This window comes from Lampetra fluviatilis, chromosome 3 (assembly GCF_964198595.1).
Source record: "Lampetra fluviatilis chromosome 3, kcLamFluv1.1, whole genome shotgun sequence".
NCBI classification, from domain to species: Eukaryota; Metazoa; Chordata; class Hyperoartia; order Petromyzontiformes; family Petromyzontidae; genus Lampetra; species Lampetra fluviatilis.
Window position 1 is genome coordinate 26,762,746 of NC_136277.1, and position 27,238 is coordinate 26,789,983.

The following is a 27,238-nucleotide window of genomic DNA, read 5'->3' on the forward strand; positions in this document are numbered from 1 at the left end:
GATTTAACCAAGGATACAAATACCCCCCCTCCACCACACTGCCAAAACACATACAAAAAAATAACCTACGATACATTTGCAGTGAGCGGCGATATTTATTGTTGTTGCGTTGCCGTGGGGTGCACGCCAACTCATACCGAGTTCGCACGGCTCGCACGGGCTGCCCCAGGCGGCGCCCAGCGTGGAGCAGCACTCCGACTTGAGCGTGGCACCATTCACGTTCACCTCGCAGCGGTTGTCGATGATGTTGAGCCAGCACGTTCCCTTGGTGCTCTCTGCGTGCATTGCGATTTGCGTTGAGTGACGGAGGGGGTGGCGAGGCACGTTCGAGAGAAACGATTAGAGTGCCGTACGCAGCGTCCAAAGGGTGCAAAGTTACAGGAAAGAGAATCAATATTCGTGGAAATAGAATGTCACACGAGGGCTTGCCAATGCAGATGGTCTTGGTTTGGTCGAGCTTGCTTGTCGACAGGCACACGCAGGTGAATGAGCCCACCGTGTTCTGGCAATTTCCATTGATGCAAGGATTAGACTCACACTCGTCGACATCTAAGAGGCGACGGGGAGGGAAAAAAACACACGGCGATGCTCCGCATCAGATATGCACGCCACATCATTACAAAAACAAGCATACTGCACATATATAATAGACAGAAGTATGCGCCAATGGAAGTGAAAACATAATAATAGTAATAATAAATCAACGAAAGAGGAAAATATGTAGTATCGGGGCATGGCCATAGCTGGACTTCCAACTTCAACAAATTGGGAACTTGGCATCATCTGTCAAGAAAGATATATATACAGTGTTTATATTTATATAACTTAACTGAAGCCAACTCTATCAACCATAGGCTCCAATGTGGCACTGAAACCAGGAAAACATTGTCCGTATAGCCCCGTCTATGGCCGCTATGGAGAGCCGCCCAAAAGTGTATGACTCCATTGTTCTCATCTCACTGCTGTTCTTGCATTGCTAATGGAAAAGATTAGCTCACCGAGTTAATGAATGAATAGATTAATGAATGAATTCATCATGTTCATTGCATCTCGGGTGCACGGAACCCAAGCCCACCTTCGCACATCTCCGTCTCGTGCTTGAAGAGGTATCCCGCCGGGCAGGCACAGGTGTAGCTGCCAGGTGTGTTCCGGCAGCTTCCGTTATCACACAGGTGAGCGCGAAGCGTGCATTCGTCGACGTCTGTTCAACATTTTAACAAAGGCGACAGTAAAACTCAGATCAAAAAAGGGTCAACAACGGTGATGTTTGTTGCTATTTTCAAAATGAGGCCTTCATCCAGCAGTGGATAATGTCTGTTTCTGATGATGGTGGTGGTGGTGGTGTAATGCCCTACACTAAACGAAAATGTCAACATCGCCAGTTAATGTGTTAATGACGAGAGTGAAACGAAGATGCTGAAATGGATATTCGTTGATTACGGCGATGGGGCTTCTAGTCAAAGCTCTTGTTTCATGTGCTGGCAGTCACTTTCTGCTGGTATTTTGTGCTTTTCCACCAATATGAATCAGTCCCCATCCTGTTACATACACAATGATCTGCTAGTATCGCTGGATTTATTTTTCAGACAGATTGACTTCAATTAATACCAGGTGAACTGAAATATTAATTTCATTTAAAAAAAACTCGTTAAAATGTACATTTTCCATTGTTGCATGGAACCAAGATTATGTCCCTAGCCATGTTGACCATTTTGCACATTGATATAAATCGTCTGTACTCAAGGGTGACCAGCATCGCCTTGCCTAAATTCACAAGGGTGAGTGGCACATCGTCTTCATATTGACGACATGATGCTGTCCAGTGAAATAGCAAAACATTTCACAGCGTGACGTTACATTCTGATCTGCAGTTAGGAGTTTCTAGGGATGCGCAGTGAGCAAGGGTGGACAATCGGTCAACAGATGTTCCATCGTTGGAAGTTGTTCACCACATTTTCAGTGTGGCATGTCCTTTGAGTCTCCATTTGTGCGTAAAGTACCAACGGAATCCATAAATATAAATACGTAACTTTGTGATATTTTGCAACAATAAAAAATATACGCTTTAATTTAACAAGGAAGTAGATTAATATGGGCTTCTCTGAAGGGTTTTTCACATGGTTCATGGAGCCCATTGCACACTGGTAATTTTGATAACATTGGCCAAATAGACAAATCACTAGCACTGCTATTTTAAATTTAAAGCATGTCGAACCCATTAAATGATTTTTAATATGTAATCCAACGTGAAGGCAATCTATGGGATTATTTCTCCTCTGTGGGAAAGCAGGTAAAAAAAGAAATCCTCCCATTTTGTTCGTGGTCGGCAAATTCCCAAAATTGCAGACGCAACGCTGAACCACTGAGCAGAATTCCTTTTGCTGTAATCCCTTTTCCCCGAGGCTCTGATTTATTATGTTCTCAGGCTGCCAATCACTTAGCATTAGGAAAAAAGAGCGGACCGTGCACATATGCTTTTCAGGCGTGACTTAGTCTGGAGCCAAACTATCATCTTTCAGTCGGTCTTTGTACCACCAAATCATTACCTCGCAAAAAAAAAAGCCAATCCCTACGTCCACAGGGACTGCCGGCAGACTTTGCATTCAACCCTGTCCTTATTAAAAAAAAATAACTAGACTTTATGAGCAGAATCTCAAGAAAAAAAACAACTCTTCAGGAGTGTAGGCTCAACCATGAAACGTGTGATTTACATCCAGCTGGTTGATTGTTTTCGGTGCGTGCGATAAACTCTACCTCGCTGTTGTATTTTTTATTGGAAAAAAAAAATTGTGGTCCGGTTTTCTTGTACGATGTCGAGCTTCGGATTGTGCATGTGTGTGTGAATGTGCTGCTTAAACAATGGCACTCATCACAGTGCCGGCCTCCATAAAACACGTGGCAGACGTCGCAGTGACCCTGATCTCTGTAAGCATGTTCGCCCACAACGGCCGTACATTGTTACCAACGCAGGTAATGTCACTTCAGAACGTTATCTTAGGGCTCTAAGTGCTGTGATGTAATAATGATAATTGGTTTTTTACCCTTCTATCTGGCAACAAAACTGACACCTTTTTACAAGGAGTCATGTTTGCATAGACCGCAATACCTGCAGTCATAATACAAACAAAAGACATAACTCTGATAATGTGCACTATCCTTGAAGTTGATTGGCCCACACCCGAGACAGCTTTCCTTAGAGGTCTATGCAAACATGACTCCTTGTAAAAAGGTGTCAGTTTTGTTGCCAGATAGAAGGGTAAAAACCCAATTATCATATTTTTACTGGCAAATGAGGTTCCAATGGTGCTGTGATGTAATTCGGCTAAAGGACAACTGTGAATTTTCTTTTGAAAAACAATCATCTCAACACATTGTTCGCTTTTCATGTCCTCGGGGGGATGGGGGGGGGCCTCATCTAGGGAAGATGCGCAAAAGCCAAACAACCACAGAAAATGTGCAAACACACATCCAACCCCTCCGTTGATTTACGACTTCTCATATTTCAAGAGCGTGTGAAGTGAAATTGTTACCAACTGAGCTTGTAATGACAAACGTGTGCAAGTTTCACATCACGTGCCAAAGTATAAAAAATATATATACCTTCCCAATGTGTACCGTGAGTTGCTCGGGATGACGCCCGATGTTTTGCTCCAAGCACGCGGAGTGAAACATCAGGGGGAGTTACACGGCGCGTGGAGTGAAACATCGGGGGGAGTTACATTGCACGTGGAGTGAAACATCGGGGGGAGTTACAGAGCGCGCCCGCGAAAAACCTACGCAGGGGTGAAATTGTCGACCACTCACCTACACACTTCTTGCCAGTGATGTCAGATTCGTAGCCAATGTTGCAGACACAACGGTATGTGCCCAGTTGGTTCTCGCACTGTCCATTCGTGCAGATCTCCGGGTTCAGAGCACACTCATTGATGTCTGAAAGGTATATCGCAGAACTACTTAACATTTGTAATGAATGAGACGGTCAGGAAGGGAGCACAAAGAGTGTGCAAACGTTTAAAAACATATTAAGAATTTATTTCACGCAGTGTAATCTGTTCAGGATACACAGCATATGTGTCAACAAAAGCTTAGTCAAGGTTCTACGCTATTATTCTGTCTTCTTAATAATGGTCTTATACTTCTAAAATGCAATTAGGGTTTCTTTGGGAGTTTCTTTACAAATTAAAAAAGTGTCATAATAAACTAATGTGCAGTACTTGGTATGAACTAAAAACTGCTTCATTTAGAATTTCTAATGATAAAGATATACACACCAGAACACTTTTGTTGATGTCACATTTGTGCAAAACATTAAACACGGCCCAATGCATTGCATAAGTGCACGGATATTCAGGAAGTACAAATAATGTCCACAAAACATTGGAAATGCATGCTCACCTTTCCCCCCGTTGTCGAATCCAGGAGTTGGGCAAAGCATCTTGTAGTCATCTGTGAAAATTGGGTGGCAATATTAATGGGTGATATTTAACCAAATTTGCTCGTGTTTTTTCCCTCACACACCCCTCGTTGCCATCCTTCAAATGTGTCTCTTTTTTAATTTTCAGCCAACCCAATATTTGAACCTTGTAAAACTGGACACGCACGACACGTAGCTATACCGGGCAGCGTGGTTTATTGTTGGAACATAGCATGCGATAGAATCGTGGCAAAAAAACATCTTAAACACAAAATAAAAGCAAGCAAATTCACGAGTGTATTGAATCACCGCGTAAAATGTGCACTTGTGCTGCTCCTCCTTACCAGAGTTGACCGCGGGACAGGGCAAGCACGGCTCCCCAAATGCAAAGTTGGGGTTCGCGCAGCAGCACTCGGACTTAGTGTTGGCCCCAGGGAAAGGGGTCAGACACTTTCCCATCATGTAGTCGCCGTAGCAAGTGCTGCGCATGTGTGTGTCTGCAGCAAAACAAACACCGGGGCATAAACTGTGTTTAAAGGCGCATGGCCCCAAAATGCACGCATTGGGACTTGGGTATAAACAGAACTGCCTTGTTGGTTGCTTATTGGACTGCCAATAATGGCTGAAACTCGGCAAATAAACACGGACAGTATTTGACAACTTCAATGTCATAGGGCCATCTGTTCAAGGCGCTAAAGGTTCACTGGAATATGTGTGCTGGCGTACTCAGTGACCTATAAAATTGCTAGTACCATATAAAAGTTAACTTGGGGGATAATTGGGTGCCACGTGGTGCAGTTTGACTTGTTGACCCCGCACTATGAGCCTATGGGTGTCCAATGTCACCGTCTCCCCCACAGCTTACACAGGGTGTCTCCTTTGAAAAGTGTACCCAAGTATATTGAAAAAAACGTAACTTGGGTATACTTTTAAAAAACAAACTCCAAAAGTTACTTTGAGGTGATCCTCCAATTGATACAGAAGCTGAAATTGGAGTGAATTGTTTTGACTGCAGTGGCACCATATTGCATGATGGCCTTGTCACAATTCACTTTTATTTTCCACCCTACAGCCCGCAAGGAATTATGGGTAAAAAAAACCTGTAATAGATTTTCTTTTTTTAATACATAGAACTAAATGTTGTGATTGAATTGTGATTATAGTCACCGTACCGATGCAGAGGCGCCCATCCATGCTGACGATCATGCCTGGAGGACACTCGCACTTGAAGGAGCCCTCGGTGTTGATGCATCGTCCGTTCATACAAATGCCGTGTGTCTGACACTCGTCAATGTCTGCCGCAGAGTTTACAAATCGTTAGATCGACAAGGGGATGCTCCATTCTGACCGAGCCATATACACTGGCAAATGCACTCAGCTAACGGGAGAGAATGTATCATGGTTCAACGCATTCAATTCGTGGTCGTGCTGAAATTTTCGTTGTAAAGCAGTGCTCATTTACCGAGGCAGTATCGTCCGCTGGGCACCAGGTAGAACCCAGGTTTGCAAATGCACTTGAAGCTCCCGTCCTCATTGATGCACATCCCGTTCAGACACATGTTTGTGGTGGAGCACTCGTCATGATCTGTAAATATGGAAAAGTAAGTGTTTAACTGGTATGCTGCCGTTATGTAACAGTTAGCATAGTAGACTTGCAATCCAGAGGTCACAGGTTTAGTTTTACTGTGCGGCAGTTAAAACAAAGGGCGAGCTTCTCAAATTCCCCGGAATCTTTCCATTCAGCAGTATAAATGGCAACACCACAGGTGATCGGCAAGTCGCGCACTTGGTGAGTCAAAATGTGGGCACTGCCACTGATCCCAGAAATTGCCTGACGAGCGTGCAACAGTAGGCTCAAATAGCCTGTGGAGGAACACTCTTGAACTCGATCGAGCGGGAGGCCCTTTTGCCAGCAATGTCATGAGCAAACAAATGCAAGGCACTTTCACCTTTAACTGCTCATTCACATTCGTGTACTCATATGTAAACATTGTAATAAGAAACATACGGTACTGTTTTACGCACCAGTCCACTATCACTCTTGATGCATAAATAGTACCTAAATAGTACCCTGTTAAATGTTACAGCAATATTTATTTTGTCAGTTATAGACTTCACTGATTTGCAATCTAGAAAGTGGAAGGTGCTATGGGTAACGCTCCTTTGATACTGTTTTGACTACAGTGAAGCTCCTCTTATCCTCAGCCCTATTACCCACAATGTCTCTTTTCTATCGCCCCCGTGGAGCCTTGAAAATCCTATTATGCTCAGCTGGATGCTTCCCATTAGCCACTGTTACCCTTTATTCAACCATGGTCTTCCAGGAGTGCTGAATACATTTATTTGATCCACATCGTTTTGCAGATAAGAGAAGTCACCCGGAAGTAGTGGAGAAAATAATCCTATTGGTGTCTGTACATGGATAAGAGCCACCCGAAAGTGATCTTCTCAAAGCCCCGAGTTCAGAAGTGGTGGACAATTACTTCATCTGTGGATAACCACGTAGATATCAGGGATTTATTATTGCAAGACAGGGGCAGATAATTATGATGCACCGATAAATAGTGCCCGCCATTTTGACGTGGTCAAGGAGAAATTTCAATCGTAGATACACTCGGAGCACTCACCAAGGCAATTGCGACCATCAGCAGTGAGCTCAAACCCTGCATTGCAGATGCACTGGAAGCTTCCTTCCGTGTTGACACACCGACCGTTTTTACAGACCTGCCCATTGTACACACATTCGTCGATGTCTGCAAAATAAATCAATAAAATCACACTTCGAACATTGTGAACGCCGCAAAATGTATCCGCACGTTGAAATTGAAAATGCGAACTTCATGCGAGTCAGTAGCTGCGATGTGTATTAGCTTTCTTACGTGTTACTACGGTGTTTCAGTCAGCATTGAAGGAGTAAATCTTACCAACACAACCACCACGGAAGTCTGACTTGAATCCCCGGCCACAATGTGTTTGGTTCAGAGCACCAATCCCTCCTGGGGAAACCACACAAAGTATTAGATTTGTACACCACATTCATGAAAAGCTAAAATGTATGATGTATAAAAGGTTGGTGTGCATGACCAAGTGGCTAAATATAGCAATGGCTTTTGTACAAATGACAGCCAAAGCTTCAGAATATATTGTGCTGCAGTGTAATGCACATGGTTTCTTTTTCACACTAGAATGGTTTCTGTAAGGACAAAGGAGTTAAAGATGAAACACCGTGGGTCTGGTTTACGTAGTTTCGCAGATATACATTTTCCAGCAAATATTTGTCAGAAAAAGAACAGAAAATTACACGAATTTCAGCAGTGAGGTTGAAAATGCCGTCACTCCAACACATACAGCGGGCTCAGTATATGTGTTCTGTAAATTACTTTATAATGCAGATTAAGTGTTTGCATTACTATGGTGCCACTGTATATGTTGTATGTGTATAGATAAGAAACAAAGATACTCACCAACGCCAGGGTAAGGTCCCACTTGGCCTCCTGGCCCTCCGGGTAGAAATTGGCTACCAGGAGTATCTGGTCTCGGGAGTCCACCTGGCAAATGCGTCCCGCCAGGCCCAAAGGGTACACCCGGCAATAATGGGTCTCTTGATTGATGTGGGCCACCAGCCTGTCCAGGCCTGTGAGGCCCGCCTATGTAACCCGGGCCACCCGGTCCAAACTGATCAAGTCCGCCGGGTACGCCTGGCCCGCCGGGCCCGTTGGGATCACCGGAGACATGTGGCCTGTCCGGATAGCCTTGCCCAGGGCCGGGTGAATATGGCAAGCGCTCGCACATTCGCTGGTGTTCCTCTGCACGGGGATGAGACGCGCAAGCGTTTATTTTTTTTACGTGTTTCACGCACGTAACACAAAACACATACGTACGTAAATATTTCAACAAAACACTTAACAGATGTCAAAGTGAGCTGGATGTGGTGGCGTAAACAATAGAACAATATGTATGTGCGTACTTATTTAATGATGTTATTTATTCGACTGTTATTTCTTGTCTGCTTTCACGCGAAGAGTTTTTAATAACTTCGCAAGGAGGTTCATCAGCATCATCACTTCACTGTCTCATTATTATTTGCATTCAGTTTGCATTTACAAGCTCTTAAAATTGTCACGTTAAAATCAGTCTCAAAATCTATAAACGCACACATGCAGACAAGCATAGGATACTGGAGATCCTCTACAATAAGGGTGGTGGCAGAGGATCTGGGAGGCAGGCAGGCATAGATAAGATGCAAATGCACGTAGGAGGGGGAACGAAATGTCTTTCACCTGTGCCACGAATGGGGCACATCTCTGGTGTAGGGCCATAAGACCAACAGCGGCCCGAGTCACAGCAGCACTGGGTCCTCGTGAACTGTCCTTGCATCACTGCACTGCACCGTCCATTGGCGAGTGATGCATAGCAGGCCCCTGTGCGCTGGTCTGGGAAGAGTGAAACACAAACATTGCTGTGATTTGCAAACACACTTGATGTGGCCTGTGCCATGTAAAAAATATGGTATATTGACAACGGGAAAGTCAGTTCTAAGAAATATAGTGAAATACAATCGCTTGGAATCGAACAAATTGAAAAATATAATCGTATTTGAAGTCAACTCTACTGAATGTCAATACATACAGCTCTTGGGGAGTACACGTTGAAGACCCTTCCAATTATTCACGTCAAATACATTATGAAAACAATAAATACATTTTTTATATTAAAAAAATGTCGGCCTTTAGATTGATACACAAGCACGTGATTCATTCTCTAAAATGCTTGCAGTCGTTCGTCACGCTGTGCGTGCCAGAGTGTGTGCACTATACATTGAACGTGGCCACCTACCAAAACAACTTGAGCGGTCAGGTGGCGTGGAAAAGCCGGCAGGGCAGTTACAAAAATAGCTCCCGATGGTGTTTTTGCACTCTCCACCGTTGCATATGCCAGGGATGGTTTCGCATTCGTCAATGTCTAAAGAAGGGTTTTTGGAAGCACACAAACAAAGCAAGGATTATCAAGAGAATCTCAGCTGGTTACAATTCTTCTGAACGTCATAATTATCATTGAATGTTTCGCTTTGTGCACATGGGGTGTAGGATGTGGAAGGACATTACATTCTTCCTCTGTGAACGTGTTTGATATGATCTGGTCCCTATGCCATTTGGAATAATATTCCTTCTTTGTGTAAAACTGGATTTCTCTCAGGAAATCTCACCATGCTTTGTAAAACATATTAAGTGTCATTTTTTATTTTTACACTTATCTAACTTTTTTCATTTGTATTAAGCACAGATGGCTTTTTAAAAGTTACCCAGCTGCATGAATGTGGCAATGATGTGGCCACTACAAGACATTTAGGGTTTGCATATGTTTCCAAGCATCATCAACTCTTTGACAAACAACTTTCGAAACGTTATTTTACACACGTTATTTACTCGTATTCGCAAACGCACATCCTTTGCCATGTTTCAAATTGCACACATATAAGCATTTTTTACTCTCAAACAATTTTCAACGTTTTAAAAATGTATTTCCCATGTCCATTGATGGAGCAAATCAAATGAATAGCTGAGCAAAAACGGACCTCACATATTTTTTAAAGAATGCTATTTATATTAATGTAGTGTGATTTTTTTGGGATATTATATACAGTAAATTATATAAACAACTGCCAATTTAGAACATGAATTGCGCATATACTTTGAAACGTCTTACTTCTTAGAACTAGAATTGGACGTTAACTTTAAAACATCTCACTTATTAGAACTAGAATTGGGCATAAACGTTGAAACATCTCACTTCTGAGAACTAGAATTGCATGTAAACTTTGTAACATCTCCCTTCTTAGAACTATCATGGAGCACAAACTTTGAAACATCTCACTTCTTCGAGCTAGAATTGGGCACAAACCTTGAAACATCTCCCTTCTTAGAACTAGAATTGGACATAAACTTTGAAACATCTGACTTTGTAGAACTAGAATTGGACACAAAATGTGAATACACGGACTATATATGCAGCTAACAATGTTGCTGTTTTCGGACAATGGCAGAATGTTGTGTGTATATATAGTACTTTTAACCGACACTGGCAGGCTTAGGGCTTCATATGTCGAACTTTATTATCAACTTTCATTCGATTGAGAATTGATTTACCAGACGTTATTAAACTGAACTTACATTTATTGTCCCGTTGTGTATTGTATCATGTTTTTTTATGCTCCGTTTAGGTCACAGCTTATGACTCATGAGTTTTTTCTCTTTTAGTTGTATTACTTTTGCAAAAAATGTTTTCATAAATTCTCTGCTTAACAATACTTTCAATATCGTATTTCGTTTAAACTGAAATATTACAGCCATTGTCTAGCCAGGTTTTTTTTTCCTCCACATTTTCTCTACATTTTTTTACTTGAGTGTATATTTACGTAATGTTGACTTTGTGGACTTTTAGTTCTAATAAACTTAAGTTATTCAACTTATATTTAATATTATTGAAATGTATTATATTATCATCAACATCATTGGCCATGATCAATCCCCTTCTGGATGAGGGCCGCTCCAAGCCGTCGCCATCCCTCACTGTCCCAACACATGAACTGATGTCTACATTTTATTTCAGGCTTACATAGTTTTGTAATCTTGCACAATACATTTTTATCACTTGCTCTTGTTTATGGATGTACCCTGTATGTTAGCATCTGCATTTACCCCTCTATATGCAATACCACGTACGCCTTGTAACAGAAATAAACTGTCGCAATAAACTCTCATTGGCTTAAGTAAATGGCACCACCTTTCTTACTAATTCATATTCAATCTTGAAATTTGGAGGCATACATTCATAGACTCCCACCTCAACCAAGACGTAGAGGGTAGGCAAAATAACCCTCTTATAGGTGCTCTCTAGAGCTCATTATAATAGACACCCTTCTTGCAACAGTGGTGTGAGCAATAAATCAAAGGGCTGCGCATTTGCGCTTTATAAACACAGACAGTTGTTGATCCTACATGTAAACGTATTGTAGTTTGAAGCTTGTGTATGAATTGCTCAAGTGAGGAGGTTAAAAACGTCGTGAATGTTGAACTTCGTACAACGTACAATCAGGCAGCGTTGGCTCAATGTAGATTGACGTTTGTGGAATGAGTGCCCAGCTGTGGTGTTAAATGGAATTCTTTGGAATTTAAGAATAATGAACAACATGGAGGCTGCCAATTTTAGCATTCATAAATGCATTCAACTGCAATTTCCCATTTTCATTCTGCATCGCATTATTTATGCATTGACTCTTTGTTTCAAACTGCCTGGCATATGCCTCACTTTGCTGTAGATTTCCTTGAAAGATAAAAACACGCATTGGGTGTTTTGAGATTAAGTGAAACTATAGCTGCCATATTGCAAAATGTTCAAATGTGACCTCTCTTCCCATTGCTGTTACCAAGTTGGCTCATAAATAAAAAAAAATATTTCCATGGGAATAACATTCTTGTGAATAAGAACATAGCAATTTTACCAAAATGAGCACTGTATTCAGTTTCTTATGGAATATCTCAAAGTATTGTTTGTGTATGCCTATTGCCATGAGACTGTCCCTGAAATAGTATTACTTTTATCTACTGTATAGCCCAATACAAAAATATATAAATTAACCTCATGGCGGAACCCCGGGGTCCCATTAGCCCCCGGCTCTCGCATAAACTGCGTTGCGACGTCATTTTATGTCTGTTGAAGGCGAACGATACGGCAATGTATTCCTCTCGACGACCTCTTGACGATGTGCTAATCAAAGTTGAAAAGTTTTGTTTTTTCTGCGCATTCGTCCTCGCCGCTGCGCTTGGACGACGTGACAACAAAATGATCCGCGCCAGGTGGGTCGCGGCGTTTATGTGCGCGGTGGGACGGAGTCGCCGTTTATTCCCGCCATGAGGTTCATATATAAATAATGTGAGTCCGCTAGACTTGGAATTTCCTCCACATTTCGACTGAATGGCAGGAACCGAGTGATTGTTCTCAGCCAGGCTTCGCTGTTCTCTTGCGTGCTGCAAACTCACATCCAGCAATTCATTCACCATCACATTAAGCGAGCACGCCACCAGCCCCGTCGCCCACCCCGTGCTGCCAAAGTAAATGGACGTGTTGGGGAGTCGAAGCCGGTGAAGTTACAGCACTTCACACCCGGACCGGTTGCGAGCTAATGGGCTTGCTGGTTTCTCTAAGAGGCGTAAATATATTATTTGAAGATTTCGATACGTACATATGTTTTCCAGTGTATGCGGGTGTGCGTGTGTAGCAAGAGGCGCGGCATCGCTCACCCTCGCACTGCTGGGACAGTTCACTCTGCTTGTGTCCCAAAGGGCATTTGCACTCGTACGATCCCACTGTGTTCACGCACGTGCCACCCTTGCACATGCCAGGGATGGCCTGGCACTCGTCCACATCTGCGAGTCAACAGATACAACACACTTGCAGATGGTCAAAACAAAAAAAACATCCTTCTGCTAATGGTGTGAAGCTAATTGTGCGTACAAACAGATGTGCGCACAAACATCTCTATCCCGCGTCACTGTGGTTTCCCGCAACCATGTGTACTCTCGTGCCCATGTGCACATATCATACGTATGTGCACAAGTAAAAGATGTATGTACATATGTATTCATGCATGTACACTGTATGTATGTTATTTTGTACTTGTTTTGCACCATACATAGCCAACCATACTAATCGGAGGTGCAGGGAAAGGACAACAAACTAAATACAAAAGAGCTATTCTTAGAGAATTAGTTTTCAATCTATATTAAAAAGGGCATAGCTCCAGAAGCTTCCTAATATCGGAAGGAAGAGCATTCCAGATGGCCGCAGAAGTGCATCTGACCATCTTTGTTCGATGGCCAGCCACAAGGCGCTGCGAGGATGACTGGAGCTCGCGTAATGGTTTATGCTCCTTGACGAGATCAGCAAGATATTATGGTTCATTTGTGACAAGCACTTTGCGTATAGTGAGTGTATTCGTTCAGCAACCGGAACCTAATGCAGCTCGGCGAGCACTGGACAGACATGGTCGGATCTGTGTATTGTATGCACCCCATGTGTACATAAAATACACATGTGCACGAGTGAAGGATTGCTCATGGGCAGGCGGGTTTACCTTGGCAGGCACCGGTACGGATATTGGGGATGAATCCCCGGCGGCAGGGATGCGGCTGAGCAGGGCAGACCTCGCATGGGTGGCCCCAGGCTCGGCCAATAGTTGCGCAGCAGAGTCCCTTTGTGCACACAATGCCACTGACCTGGCCCTGGCACATCTGATTGCTCACCTGCGTGAAGCAGGGCCCAGTGCGGTAATCTGTAACGAGGTCAGACAGTCGCTTGTCAGCGCGCCCCTTCAGTGTCGTCGTGGCACGCTCCAGATTTGCATTTGTGTAAAAATCTTAATTTTATTGCATTGGTGTGTTGTTCCATGCTGAGAATATAGCTAATAATAATCATAATAAAACTGCAGCAAGTGCTGTAGAATGTTCTCATAAAGGTAAGCCGTTATTCCAGATGTCCAAGATATTTATGGGCGAGTTTCTAGACATAATGTGTAAAACCAACTAACATTGTTAAGTATATGTAATTAGCAATTGGTAAGGCCTTGTCCATAACTTATATGTTATGTTATTGCCGATTTTTTTCCCATGGTAAGGTTATTTTCGGCCAAGGATGACAGATTCGATTTATATTTAGCTCTTGAGAGTGTAAAACGTGCCAGTAATTGATTGTTAAAGGTAATACTCTGGTTATAAAAATGCGGCCACCTGAGTATGATTCACAGCCATGGCTAATTGCAGTGTTGAGTGATATCCAAACGCGTCTTGGACTCCCGTTTACACAAAACCACACCAATAAATTTGGTGAATTATGGTCAAACATCCCCCATTACCAGTAGCATCGGGAGGTCTTGATCCAGCAGCGGATTGACAAACATATGTAAATTGTAAATTATTGTTATAAAATTCAGTCCCGTTAATGGTCAGCAGTTGTGCCAGCAAGGATAGATGATTATCGGTGGCTTGGGATGTACAAAAATCCACCCGTTGGAAATTATGTAAGCTGTACGAATCATATTTTGGTTAATACTCAAAGAAAGATGTCTAATTTGGCCATAATTCACAACATTCATGAAACATGACTTAATCGGAAAGTTGAATTTGTTACTCTATGTTCTTCTGACATTTGGTCATTTATTTTTGCAGGCTAAAAAGTCTCCTAATAGCTTGGGAACATATTCAACAAATGTAATGGCAAATTTTTAAAATAGCCCACCACGGAATGGATCACAGAATAATTTCCAAACATCATAATATTCCAGAATTTTTTTTTTCTGATTAAACTGTGGGCATGTTATCATCCACTTCCTTTGGAGGCTGTGTTAAATAAGTTCATACTTCTGTTTGCTCGGGTCCTTTTTTACTCTTCTGAGCCCCTTCACCAAAATAACTCACTTATGGAGAAAAGCAGGGTTGTCAACTTAATTAAGATTAGTGAGCACAAAAACTCTGTACTTGTTCAGGAAATGGTGCAAAAATGTCCCAATCTTCGTAGAAACGCATGACAAATATTAAATTCAACTTTAAGGCAATTCATTTATTATTTTTTGCTTCTGGAACGTAAATGAGTACCAGCCATGCCGGGAACCTTCCAGCAAGCACCTTAGGGGGTCAGTTTAGGTGATTAGTGATCGTGGCACAGGTCCAGTGCACACAGGCTCCCAAATAATGACGTTCATATTTCTGTGTTCAATTAATCAAATAAAATTATGCTTGTGAATGGTTTCAGTAAAAAACATTACCCGTGGGAAGCAGAATGGGACTTTGCTGAGTAAGCTGTATATCTGCATCATTTTTATCTTAAATCAATACTATGCCCCAAAGAACTAAACGTTAGGAAAAATAAATAATTGGGAAAAAATTGGTTGCACAAAATAATTCGGCCTCATATCAAATATATGCTGCCAACAACAATGGCAGTTGTTTTGTTGTGAGTAATAATTCCAGCCTGTGGTGCGTTTTAACTTAACAATTTATTTATAATCGGATGTAGAATACTATACTCATTGCCAAATGTAAGTTTTGTTTGGTTGGGTGGAGCAACTAAATAAATAAAATTTCACACATTCAATCAAGAGTTTTAACAATGTAGAGGGAAGCGTGCCACCATGGAATGTACAATTGACTTTTTTTTGTATTCCTTAACCCGTTTTTTTTGTGAGCACAGTCGCCCCTGTTAACTGGAGCATTAATAAATGCTCTCAAACTGCTGTGAATCGCTCTCAGAGACCGCTTGGCCCAACATCCACACAGGTGTGAAACATCTGGCCACACGGAACCACTATGGCAGGGAGTTATTTCCGCAGAGTGTGTTTCACTGCACGGTGATTTGTATCTTGTTAAAGGCTTGCTGCTGCTGCTGCTGCAAAGACGAAGAAGTGGTATGGTTCGCATGATGAAGGGGCACATGGCAGTGCTTGAATGTTCACAGACAGGCACACCCATGAGGAAACACCCCCTCCCCCTTGGGAGGCCTTCTCCCTGAGCTCTACCCACCCACCCTGAAGTCCATGACTCAAAGCTGGCAGATTTCTTCCATATTTTTTTGCTTGGCTCACGTACCAGCCATAAAGGGCAGCCTGCAGAATGATGTTGTAACGTCTGTTGCTATGGCAATCACGTTTTCCAAGCCAGTGTTGGTGTCTGTTGTTATTGCTACTACTACGATGCAAGATCAAATATAAGACTCGCTAAGGGACTGAGTTAGAGGCAGATATGTGTAGAGGTCGGATATAAGGCCATTTACAGAATGAACATTAGAGTGACACTATGCCCGGCTGGCATTGGACAAAAACATCGAGCGCAAACTTCTGCAGACTTGGGGAAAATGCTTCGCTGTATGTTGGAAATAAGTGAATGTGCGCGAAGTTAAGGACACGTTGCCGTGTGTGAATGGGCCACATTTGCGAACATCTACAGAGAAAGATGGTTACCACCACGCATGAATACTGGTCCGGGAACCACATATGTACAAGGGTGGGACATGCGGCATTGCGTTTATATAATTACCGTCCATTTTTGTAAACGTTAAAAAATGTTGTATTATTAGGCGATTATTTGATGCTCACAGGCATTCCTGTGCCGAAACGTAACGCTTGCACGTAACATGACTCTTCAATGTTAGGATTAGATGTGCATGTTTTCAATTTGCTGACTCTTCCTTTCCAGGAGCTATACGTGTGGTTTTATTTATTTATATATGGCAGAAGTGGAACATTTGAGTAAGTAGCTGTCATGAAAAATACTATAATTTACTAATTTAAAAAAAGTGGAACAGAATACGTGCTGCTCATGCTTCCTCCTTAATGTGTCGTGTACTTGAGGAATGTTTTATTTTAAGCACCTTGTTATTAGCTAGTCTTTGGACAGCCTGTAAATGTGACATGGGTTCGTTTCCAAAAGATCAACGCGCTAGTAGCTTAACCCTGTGGCCAACAGGTGATAAATTCCGCTGCCTAAAAGATGTCCGTATGCTCAGTGTTCTTTACCCAGAATTAAGGTTTTAAGCGAACAGAACAGCAGCATCTGTTTTGTTTTTAAAGTTCAATAATCTTGGCTCCACATGCCTTTTTCCACTTGATCATTTATCCTTTAGTACTACTACTAATAATAAATTATGTAGGAAAAAAGAACATTATCTTTGTATTCCAGTGCAGTTTGTTCCGATGAGTACTCAGCTATAATAAGCAATATGCACTTCATACATGGTACACCAGATATAATTTTCAACCAACAATATTTCCCCAGAATTTCTCAGAACCTTTGCCAACAGCCTGAACCAGGAACAATGTAAGAATGCAGACCACAACATTTAAAAAATAAATTGGCATCGTAGATAATTGTTTTAACAAAAAATGTTTTTTTTAAAGTTTGTCGATCGGCAGGTTTCGTGTGGTAGGTTAAAGTGTGGGTACCCCCACCTCTTGCCTAGACGTCTGGATAGTGTAGAAGAATATGCCAAATTTGCCCTCTAGAGTGGCTTTCTATAACCACCTCTTGCAGAGGGCCCCTTCCACTAGCAATGGCAGGAGCAAACATTTCCAAGGGCTGCACCTTTACCCTTTTTATAATAACGTTGGTTCCACCCTGAAAGAGACATCTGCTGCTGAAGAGTAAGTGGGCATGCACGGACACTCGCTCACTGACCTCGTTCACAGTGTGGGCCTGTGAATCCGTAGACGCAGGCACAGCGATTTGGCCCAATGCATCGGCCTCCATTCTGACATCCCGTATCACACACAGCTGCGAAATAGATCAGCTGAGATTTACTATTTGCTTGTCATCAAAACTTTACGTTGCAATGTCTTGGGACTAGTCCTACAGTTTGTATTTATTTCCCAGTCGGCTTGTAAATCTACCATTTCAAGACAGATTCCGGATATATTCCAGATTCCGATTTTTGATTAATTATTTAAACTACATTTAATGATTTGTGAACTAACTTGTATGACTTTACAATGCCAATCAGCTTAAATTAAAATATATATATATAATTATAAATGTGGACACGTAGACCATGAATACACTGTGGTAATACTCTAAATACAGAATGTGTGGGTAGCTTGTTGTTGTGCGAACGTTGATCTCAGCTGAGATCAACATTTTCCTGCAGCTGTTTTTCATTATATTTGCTTCTCATAGTTTAGAGGTTGCAGTTTTACAAAGAATGAGGCCAGATGAAAAAAAAGATTGCTCAAAATGGTTCGAGCAAACAATCGTCTTTATAGACTCGGATTTTGTGAAGAATCTTTTTTACATTATAAAAAAAGAACATTTGAAACAGAGCCAAGTCTGCATTCACAGAAAGAATCGGGACTGGCTCCAAGTGGCTGATGAATAGAGAAAAAAATGGGTCTCAAATATTTCCCAATAATAAGAATGAGAGAGAAAATGCACAATCAGCAGATCTCCAGTCCATGCGTGACTCAAGAGACCACATCTGCAACGTAATTAATGTTCGCATTAATTAATCTTACATTTTTGCCACTTAGCTGGGCCAAGTTTGGTCGTGACTGGCTCAGGGAACTGATCTTTAACGAATGTTGGAATGTATATCTTTTTTTTACTCTTTACAACAACATTTATAATGGGTGAAAATCCATAGCGATCTCCTTGAATACTTTAAATAAAATAAAACTGTTGGCAATAAAGAACTCCAGTTATGCTGACATAGAGCACGTGGGAAAGTGTTTCTTTTGGCAATTTAATTCTCCCTGCAACAAAGGAAATATCTAAAACGTACTGAAATTGTTCAGTGACGTCTTAAAGCAATCTCAATTCATCTAAGCATTTGTTTCACCCGTAAGATATGTACTTCCTAAATAATTATTCATATTCTCAAATGTCAGGTTTCTTTCAAGCTTACATATTCATTTTCTTCTTGGCTCCAAACTAAGTTATAAATACTTTGGTATTGATTACGGGAGCCAAATGGGGAAGGCTTACAAATATTATATTACCGCAGAAACCAATTATTAGCTTCATTTACAAATATATCTCTGAAAGTTAACTCATCACGGGCGAGCTTATGTTTTGCCAATTCTGGAGTATCTGGCATGTATCCATTATATTACACATATATATTGGTTGAGTATATGTTTTTATATTTCGTGTATATATTACTTACACTAGTGAACTTATTAGCAGCGTAGCATGCACAACATGTGTAACGAAAGTTTCAAAGGATGATAACATTTAAGGGGATTTTTTTTACACTTATACACAAATCAGTTAAAATTGTGATGCGGGTGCCTTTTTCAGCACGTAACTTTCCAAGCTTGCTGTTTCGTAGAGTCGTAGCTCATCTTTAAAAAAAACGTTTACACACACACTGCAGTTCACCGACACATGCATTAGCATGAGGACAAAATAAAACAATTATGACGTCAGCGGCTTAGGGGACTGTCGTGGCGGCTGCGAGAATGCGTTTGTCACGTGGGCGACAAAACTAAAAAAATACTCGATTATGGACAAAACTCACGCTGTCCGCAGTGGGTGCCGGTGTAGCCCTTTCCACATGAGCAGTGGTCGTCCGCGCAGCTACCGCCATTCATGCACCTGATGTTGCATTGGCTGACTGTGAAATGGCACACCGGTGATTTCCCCATGTCAGCAGAAAAACAGCAGACACCCGTTGAATTCGTACACACGCGTAGTAGATACGCATTGATTTTTTTTTACTGCGCAAAAAAATATTGTGACGTTAATAGGCCAACTACTGGTTCAGTCAAGTCAGTCTTTATGAAATCATTTATCAGTCGCAGAATTATATAAAAGTCACGTAGAGCACACTGCACAAGAAGTGATTTTATTTAAGAAAGCCGCAAAATATCAACCATCGCTAAGAATGTCCATCCGTCATTTCTCATTGGCAATGCAACTCACCAAGACTATCAGTTTGTTGTTGGGCTGCCATTGCCCCGTTCAGCGTCATGTGCGACTATTGAATGTGACAAGAGCATGGCTTGACGTGGCCTTGTCAATGGGCCAATCACAAATGACTATGAGATCACATGCTGCTCGGTGCCCTTAGTCTCATTCCTGCACAGGACGTTACATCGTATAGTTGCCAGAAATTATTCTCCAGGCTTGTCAATTCACTTTGGGCAACAGCGATCGTGATTTCCTACTATTTAGGTTTTCGCCGTTGTGCTGGATAGCTCACCGATATCTTGTCGAGTTGTACCGCGTGTTGGATGGCATGATGTCTGAATTCAGTTCCTGAGGAGCCCCCAACACTTGGAGCGAAACGTCGGACATCATGTCAAACAGCACGTGGGAGAACCCAAAAACACACCTGAGAACTATAATAAATTCCTCGGACGAATAGGTGACTGGAGGAGAAACACTGTAGTAAAATAAAAAAATAAACCTATTGTACGTCTGGGAGATTTAGATACACCGGCGCGTGCGCTGGCCATCCTGGAACTCACTGGACTTGGAGCCGCAGGTGGATGAGATCTGCCCGCTGGAGCAAGTGCACATGTTGGGACGCGAGCAGAACCCATCGCCGCACGAGTGCCGACAGATCGCTGCAGCGCACAGAGCGAGAGGTGCAAGAGAGGGACACGTTAGGACATCGCACACAGTGGATGCGCATCACAGTCGTGCTGCAGAACTCTCCGCTGCGTTTGCTGGGTTGTGCCGTGTGCGTTTGCTTGGCATGGATGTCTGACATTTCACTCCGAGTTCCCAGCAGGGCATGGGGCGAAACGTCAGACACCGTGCCAAACAAACACGCGGGCACAACCCGAAAACACATCGGAGAACCGTACAGTGCAACTATGTGTGGAATTTCCACGGGAGAGAGACTGAAAGCAGACACAAATTCGTTGTGTTACATGTTTTACTCTTCGGCAAATCGCACAGGCCTAAGAGTCATATCGCAGGAAAGGATTTCGGAGTAATCATTTTATATTAAGTGAACACCTACGGAAAATGACAGCTACACCATGAACAAATAGGTTACCCGGACAAATGTAAAGAGCAAACTGCATTAAACGTGGACAAATATTTTCCGGCCCTTTAGAAGTGAGTGAATGTACGTGAGATTAAGAACACATCACTGCGTGTGAGGAGGTCGGGTTTATGATCATCGATAAGGCAACGACAGTTGGATGTGTTGCGCTCAATTCCTCGGTGTGGCTGTGTGACGGTCGGGACATGCGACGCTGTGGTGCTGTATGAACGTTTTCAGCATTGCCGGTAAACGCAACACGTCATGCTGTCACATTGCCTAAACTGCGATCAACCACATTGTATCATTAATTTCCTGTTGAGTTGGCCAGGGAGGGTGTGTTATACTTACGCACGATACACTGGTTGCCTCCAGGTAAAGTTTTCCAGCCGGGACAACAGTAGGAATGAAACCGGGATCCGCACACATTTGGTCTAAATTACATGAACCAGAACAACAACAACAAACAACACAAACATTTTTTTAAATGTACAATTTTTTGTGCGTTTTATTTAAACAAATTAAAATGCAAACGTCCAGGTAGGCGAGCGGCACAACTCAGTAAGTTTTTAGATATTCCACAGCGGCCTCGATTTGGCTGAGAAGCAGTGACACAAAGAAAAAAATGTTCTCCAGGACCATGTGGTATCATCATGTTACTGATAGTATCTGCCAAATGAAGTCCATTTTTACACTCGACCATGCCAAAAAAAATTAGAATTCCTTTTATAAGCGTGCATGCATGTTGCGAGCGTGTGCATTGCTCGTACATTTGTATCATTGTTAAATGATTTGCTGGTTTAACGTTTTTTTTTAAGGCGACGAAAGTGCCGATGTTTTGATACGTTTCACTTTTAGCATTCGGTTTCCCAGACACGCACATAAGCAAGAATCGACGGAAAAGAAGGGCCGTGCGAATGACCGACGAGTTGTTATTCTTTCCATTTTACCCATTTTATCGTGTGCGTGTGTGTGTGTTGTACTTGTCGCCTATGCACAACACAAGGATCACACGGAGACGTGTTTGCGCACCAGTCCGGGATACGAAGGCCGGCAGGGATTTTGCTGTTGTTGTTGTAAAAGTGCCAGGGACAAAAAATAAACAACCACCCCCCCCGACACCCAACAGCAACACGCACGCACACACACAAAGATCCCCCGTACAGCCTTAACACACTGTTGGGGTAAGTGCTGTTAGGGAGCACCTATGAAGGTCGGAACAATACACGAGGGGGTGGGTGGCCAACACCACGCCCGACCGCCTTTGTCTCCCCCAGTGACGATGTTTACACACCACACCAGGTACTCATTTGAGGCTGAGTCGACCTAGGGGAGGCCCAGAACCGGTTCAGATAATCGTCACTGGCTGTTGGCCGTGAGCGGGAATCGAACTCGGGTCGCCGGGTTCGTAGCGCAGCGTAGCGCTGACCGTTGCACCACCGCTCCCCACACAATATAGACACACGCACAGACGCACACAGACACACACAGACACACGCACAGACACACAGACACACACAGAGACACACAGACACGCACAGAGACACACAGACACACACGCGTGGGCTCTCGGCAAGCTCACTGTGTCACACCGCTTGGGGTGTGCTCGTAATTAAATGCGCGTAACTGAAAAGTGAGGGGGAAATAAAGAAATGTAAGGCTCCTGGCCAAAAGTGGGTCCAATTAAAATAACACGCAGTTTTAGAGTTCAATTTCCCAAACGCATTCGGACATCGGACTGCGTGTGGATCGCGCTTGCTCGGTCGGTTTTGTTTTTATTGCCGCTTCTGATAGGTAGCTACAAATCTATTTTGCTTCTTGCACACAAACACTCAAAGTCATAGACGGTTTACCTATTCTTACACAACTTGAAATATACGAGACTGTATTTCGGGAGTGTAATGATTCACTCTCCTGACGAATCCACAGATTGTCATGATTCAGGCTCCCGATTTAATTCAAGAATGGCTTTAATATATTTGTTATTGTCCACTGCAGTTCAATGAATGATTAGTGCCTCCAGTGGCTGCCGTGAGTCACATGAAACTGACATAGCATGCACACGAATTGAGATACAGCGCATGTTAAAGAGGCGATTGGATACGCATATCATGATGTTAACATTGGTGTTCATCGATCAGTCAGCATATGTTTCTACCCCGAATATATTTCATACAAAGCACTGTTGGAGAGCCAAGCCACAACATTGTACTCAGATTTTAAATATCGTGGCTTGGCTCTCCAAAACACCGGTGTGCTGTACTAGTATACTACACTATACACTACACTATTATACACTACACTATACACTACACGACATCGGTGTGCTGTACTAGTGACGAATTGGCCACGTTCTGTTTACGTGACAACCCTTACTAGTTGGCTGTGTCGGGTGGTGGCGGGTTTTAACGACACATTTATATATTTACGCGATCTAACCCAAAACAACTCTAGTATGGATGATATTGGTCGCGAAAGCCTGCTACGTGTTAAACTGCTATTACTTATAAACGTGGTGTATGCTTTGTCACCCCTTGAAATCGAAGTTTTTACATTTGTGCAGAAAAACCCCGAAGTCATTCGCAAAAACGATTTCTGTGGAGTCTTGCGCATAACATGTGGCCGGTTTTGAATATAGGAGTATTTTAGTTAAGCGGAATGGCTGGAGAAAGCACAGTTTTGCAAGGGGTGAATCAAACTCTGCAGGTAACACGAGTTGTATTGCCTCCTAGAGGCACCATGTGGCCCTGCATGTAGTTATCGCATGCGGACTCCGTCTCGTTGTGGTCCACCGACCTCCTCAAACACACTGGCAAGACTGTGCGACACGATTGTGCTACCAGGAAAAAAACAAGAACTCTCTTAAGTCCAGCCAATGGCCATGTTTGGCAAGTGGATGTGCACATGACAATGCTGTTAATTTCTGCAAGCGCTTGTTAGCATGTGTTTGGCAAACAATAAACTGATGCCTCAGAGGAATGGTGCTAATTCCATAGGAGGATACGCTCATCTGGTTTAACATAACTCTACAATGCGTTCCCACACCAGTGCCTATTTATTTCAAGGGATGGCCAGCACTTGTCCTCTGGACCCTTTACCCACAATATTAAACCAACAGTGTAGCTTGCTTTGGCAGGTTCAGACAAGTCTGATTTTCATGTATAGTGCCTGATGTTACTTTGCCAGTCAAAAACAATCAAGCGGATATTCAGAGCAGCGCTGATGTCTCGGGGTGAAAACACGCATTTGCAAAAAAAAACCAGCCGGTTAATTTGAAGAAAACTACAAAGACACAAAGTCAATGTCACGAATTTACAGTGATTCTCTGCCATTGCGCTGCTGCAATAAGTACTACGACTATTATTTTAGGGAAAGCGTAATTGCAGCATTGCCGCATCAAGGCATGCCTGGTTTCATTTCCTCCCAACATTTTTTTTTATTTAAACGCAACAGCAACAACAACAACAAAACTCGAACGAAATAATATTAATCTGAACGTTATTCCCGGTAATTTTTCTTTTTAAACCACAGTAACAATTTTGGTCAAATCTCAGGAGTATTCCTGGACAGAGCCAAACGTGCGTAGGCGGGCGGGCGGGCATTCGAGGAGGCTCGGTTTTGGCATGGGTGGCTTTTTTGTTGTTGTCGTTGTTGGGGCCGGTGCGTGCGTGCGCGTGGTTGTGCAGGTCCCTGGCTCACCCTCGCAAAGCGTCGTGGCGGCCCCTTCGTGGAGCCCGTGCAACGGGGCCCTCCTCGGCCGGCGCGAACCGCTCCGCTTGGAAGTCGCCCTCAGCCCCGAGCGCGCCTTCGACGGCGAAGCCCAGAAACGCCGAGAGGCAAAGGGCCAGCCTCAGCAGCCCTCTCCTGGCTTCCATTTTCACTCGCGATGCTTTGTCTGTGTCTGTCTGTGTGTGGGTTTTTTTTGTTGCTGTTCCCACAGATCCTTAATTGAACCTCTCCACACCCCCCCCCCCAAAACCCTCCCCTTACCCTTGTCTGGGGGTTTCCGGCCGAATTAAGAGCGCAGAGCGCAGGCTTTCTTGGAGCGGAGGAAGTGTATGTGTTGTGTGCACGCTTCCCTAAGTGGTAAACTTCAGAAGATCTGCGCCCCTTTTTCGACGTTGCACAAACGCTCTTGATACGGAGCTTCGCTGCTTGCAGGTTCACACTGCTGTAAATGAAAGCAAGAAAAACAATGCCACATTTGACAATTATGCTTGCTAACATGAGTCAAATTTCGCACGGCATGTGCATCAAGTGAAACGTTTAATGTTATGACTTCTAAAATAAGTGCTGTTATTACAATACTGCTATTTCATGTCAAACGTTTATGTAGTTTCACGAAGCTACATTAGACACGCACATGCAATCCGCCCCGACGCTAAACATTCGCATGGACATAGGATGAGAGATAACAAACGACCTCCCGAAAGACGAGCGAACTGAACAGGATGCTGCCAATGTGTGGCATGCAGTCACCGAAAGTCACTGCGTTGACAATCTTTCTCATTGCATGGAGGAGCACAAATAGAAAAAACGCCATGAAAACGCCGACGGCGTCTATTTTGTCGCTGTATTTTGCTTGCAATTGGACTATTTTGTGAACGTGAAATATTTCAGTTAACAAGTGCCACAATTTTGTTGAAATTAGAACATTTATTTGTTGCGCTTACTACGAGAAAGGGGTTTTAAGGGTACGTTTTAAGCGACTTTTTATTTTCCCTGTTAACACAAATCAGTGACATTTTAAACATTTTGACATATATATAAAATCCTTTGCAAGCTGATTTACACATAGGAATACCAATGCTAAACTCAACAGTATTTGTACATTTGATTCGCATCAAACGTTTTACTCCCGCATACGCATAACGATACTCAACGAGATGCAAGACATCTGTTAGCAATTTAAACTTTCCTGTACTGTGCTCCAAAAAAAATACATTCTTTTAACAATGTCCCTTTTGTGCAAGAAATATACCATCGAAAACTCCTCTACATTGGTGGAGGATATTTTAAAGCAATCTTTTTCAAATAAAACAAACTAATAAAAAGGTTTGCTCATAAATACCGAGTCCAAAGGACCATCATACCTGCGATCATTGTGTGCGTGTGTGCTCCAGAAAACGTGTGCGCTTTGCAAGACAAGAACGCCGTTCGTTACCTTTAACTCCGATTCCCCCTTCCTCTGCGTCGGATGTGGGGTGGCGGTGGTGGCGGTGGTGGTGGTTAAACGTCTCTGGGCTTGCGGTGTTGCTCGGTTGGGGCCGAGTCTACTGTGGGTGTTCACGGTCCCTTGGCACTGGTGCGGCCTCGCAGTGAGCCCGCAGAGTGCGACTGAAACCATCGGCTCTCGCCGCCGCCGCTTAAAGGCTTTCCAAGGCGAATCGCGCGCCTTCGCAAAAGGCGGATCCTATGATTGACAACGCGCTGTAGGTTAACAGAGAGGAGGAGGAGGCGGCTTGCGGAGTGAAGGGGGGAGGGGACGTGATTGGGAGGGGAGGGTTGAAGAAGGAGGGAGGTAGAGAGTTGTGCGTTTAGGATAGAGGTTTTGCTGGGGTGCCAAGTGGGGATTGGGGGTGGATTGAAATGCGGGCGAGGAGGGGTTGGCAGCCTTAAAAAAAATCCCCTACCCCTTGGCTAATTTTTTGGGCACGAGCCACTGCTGCAGAACTCACAGAGTGTGCAGACGTCCAGCAAACCACAGCAACATTGCTGCTGTCCGCCCCGTTAGCATAAGTAGATGGTTATTAAGTTGTGTTTACCAGGGAGTAAAAAAAAATACAACGTTCTGAACTCGTTATGTAATAATAATTATAAAAAAAACTCATGCAGAGATCTACATGAGCTGATTTAGCTTTCACCTAAAGTATTAGTTAAGCTGCATGCTCTTTGCGTTCATTCGTAGCTTGAACAGTTGTGCTGCAAATACGTTGCCTATGAACTTGTTTCCAGTTAAAGAAGACACTTTTTCATGGTGTGAACTACACAAACGTATACACAGGGTGAAACAGGCAATCCTTAATGCCAGGAAACTAAAGTGGTCTGTTAACTTACAGTCATTAATCAATCCAACACGGGATGAAGTCCTTCACACACTGTAAGTCATGGGGGGATGCGATGTTGTTTGACCATACTTCACCACACTGGTCATATTAGGATTGGTGAAAGTGGTGCCCAGAACTTAATTCAGATATTATTCTCCACTAACATTGTCCATCACCAGGTTCAAACCACAGTGCACTAACCACTGTGCCACCATTCCACCCTGCTTACCAATATTCAGGATTT

The 27,238-nt window shown here is 43.1% G+C and overlaps 1 protein-coding gene across 1 annotated transcript in view; it reads right to left on the bottom strand.

Annotated features, from left to right (window-relative positions):
* The window catches only part of LOC144955790 (fibrillin-2-like), a 78,668-nt gene extending 52,297 nt beyond the window's left edge, over window positions 1-26,371 (bottom strand). The window contains exons 1-21 of the mRNA XM_078885955.1: window positions 26,112-26,371; window positions 24,647-25,118; window positions 21,299-21,381; window positions 20,424-20,522; window positions 19,472-19,567; window positions 17,638-17,733; window positions 13,548-13,745; window positions 12,715-12,840; window positions 9,251-9,376; window positions 8,695-8,847; window positions 7,879-8,220; window positions 7,339-7,410; window positions 7,042-7,167; window positions 5,877-5,999; window positions 5,587-5,709; window positions 4,759-4,911; window positions 4,396-4,446; window positions 3,805-3,930; window positions 1,076-1,201; window positions 430-549; window positions 138-275 (exon numbers count right to left, since the gene is read on the bottom strand). Coding sequence (XP_078742081.1) covers window positions 138-275; window positions 430-549; window positions 1,076-1,201; window positions 3,805-3,930; window positions 4,396-4,446; window positions 4,759-4,911; window positions 5,587-5,709; window positions 5,877-5,999; window positions 7,042-7,167; window positions 7,339-7,410; window positions 7,879-8,220; window positions 8,695-8,847; window positions 9,251-9,376; window positions 12,715-12,840; window positions 13,548-13,745; window positions 17,638-17,733; window positions 19,472-19,567; window positions 20,424-20,522; window positions 21,299-21,381; window positions 24,647-24,822 — 2,653 coding nt within the window. The 5' untranslated portion in view covers window positions 24,823-25,118; window positions 26,112-26,371. The remainder of the gene's footprint in view (window positions 1-137; window positions 276-429; window positions 550-1,075; window positions 1,202-3,804; window positions 3,931-4,395; window positions 4,447-4,758; window positions 4,912-5,586; window positions 5,710-5,876; window positions 6,000-7,041; window positions 7,168-7,338; window positions 7,411-7,878; window positions 8,221-8,694; window positions 8,848-9,250; window positions 9,377-12,714; window positions 12,841-13,547; window positions 13,746-17,637; window positions 17,734-19,471; window positions 19,568-20,423; window positions 20,523-21,298; window positions 21,382-24,646; window positions 25,119-26,111) is intronic.
* Between the last annotated feature and the right edge of the window lie 867 nt (window positions 26,372-27,238).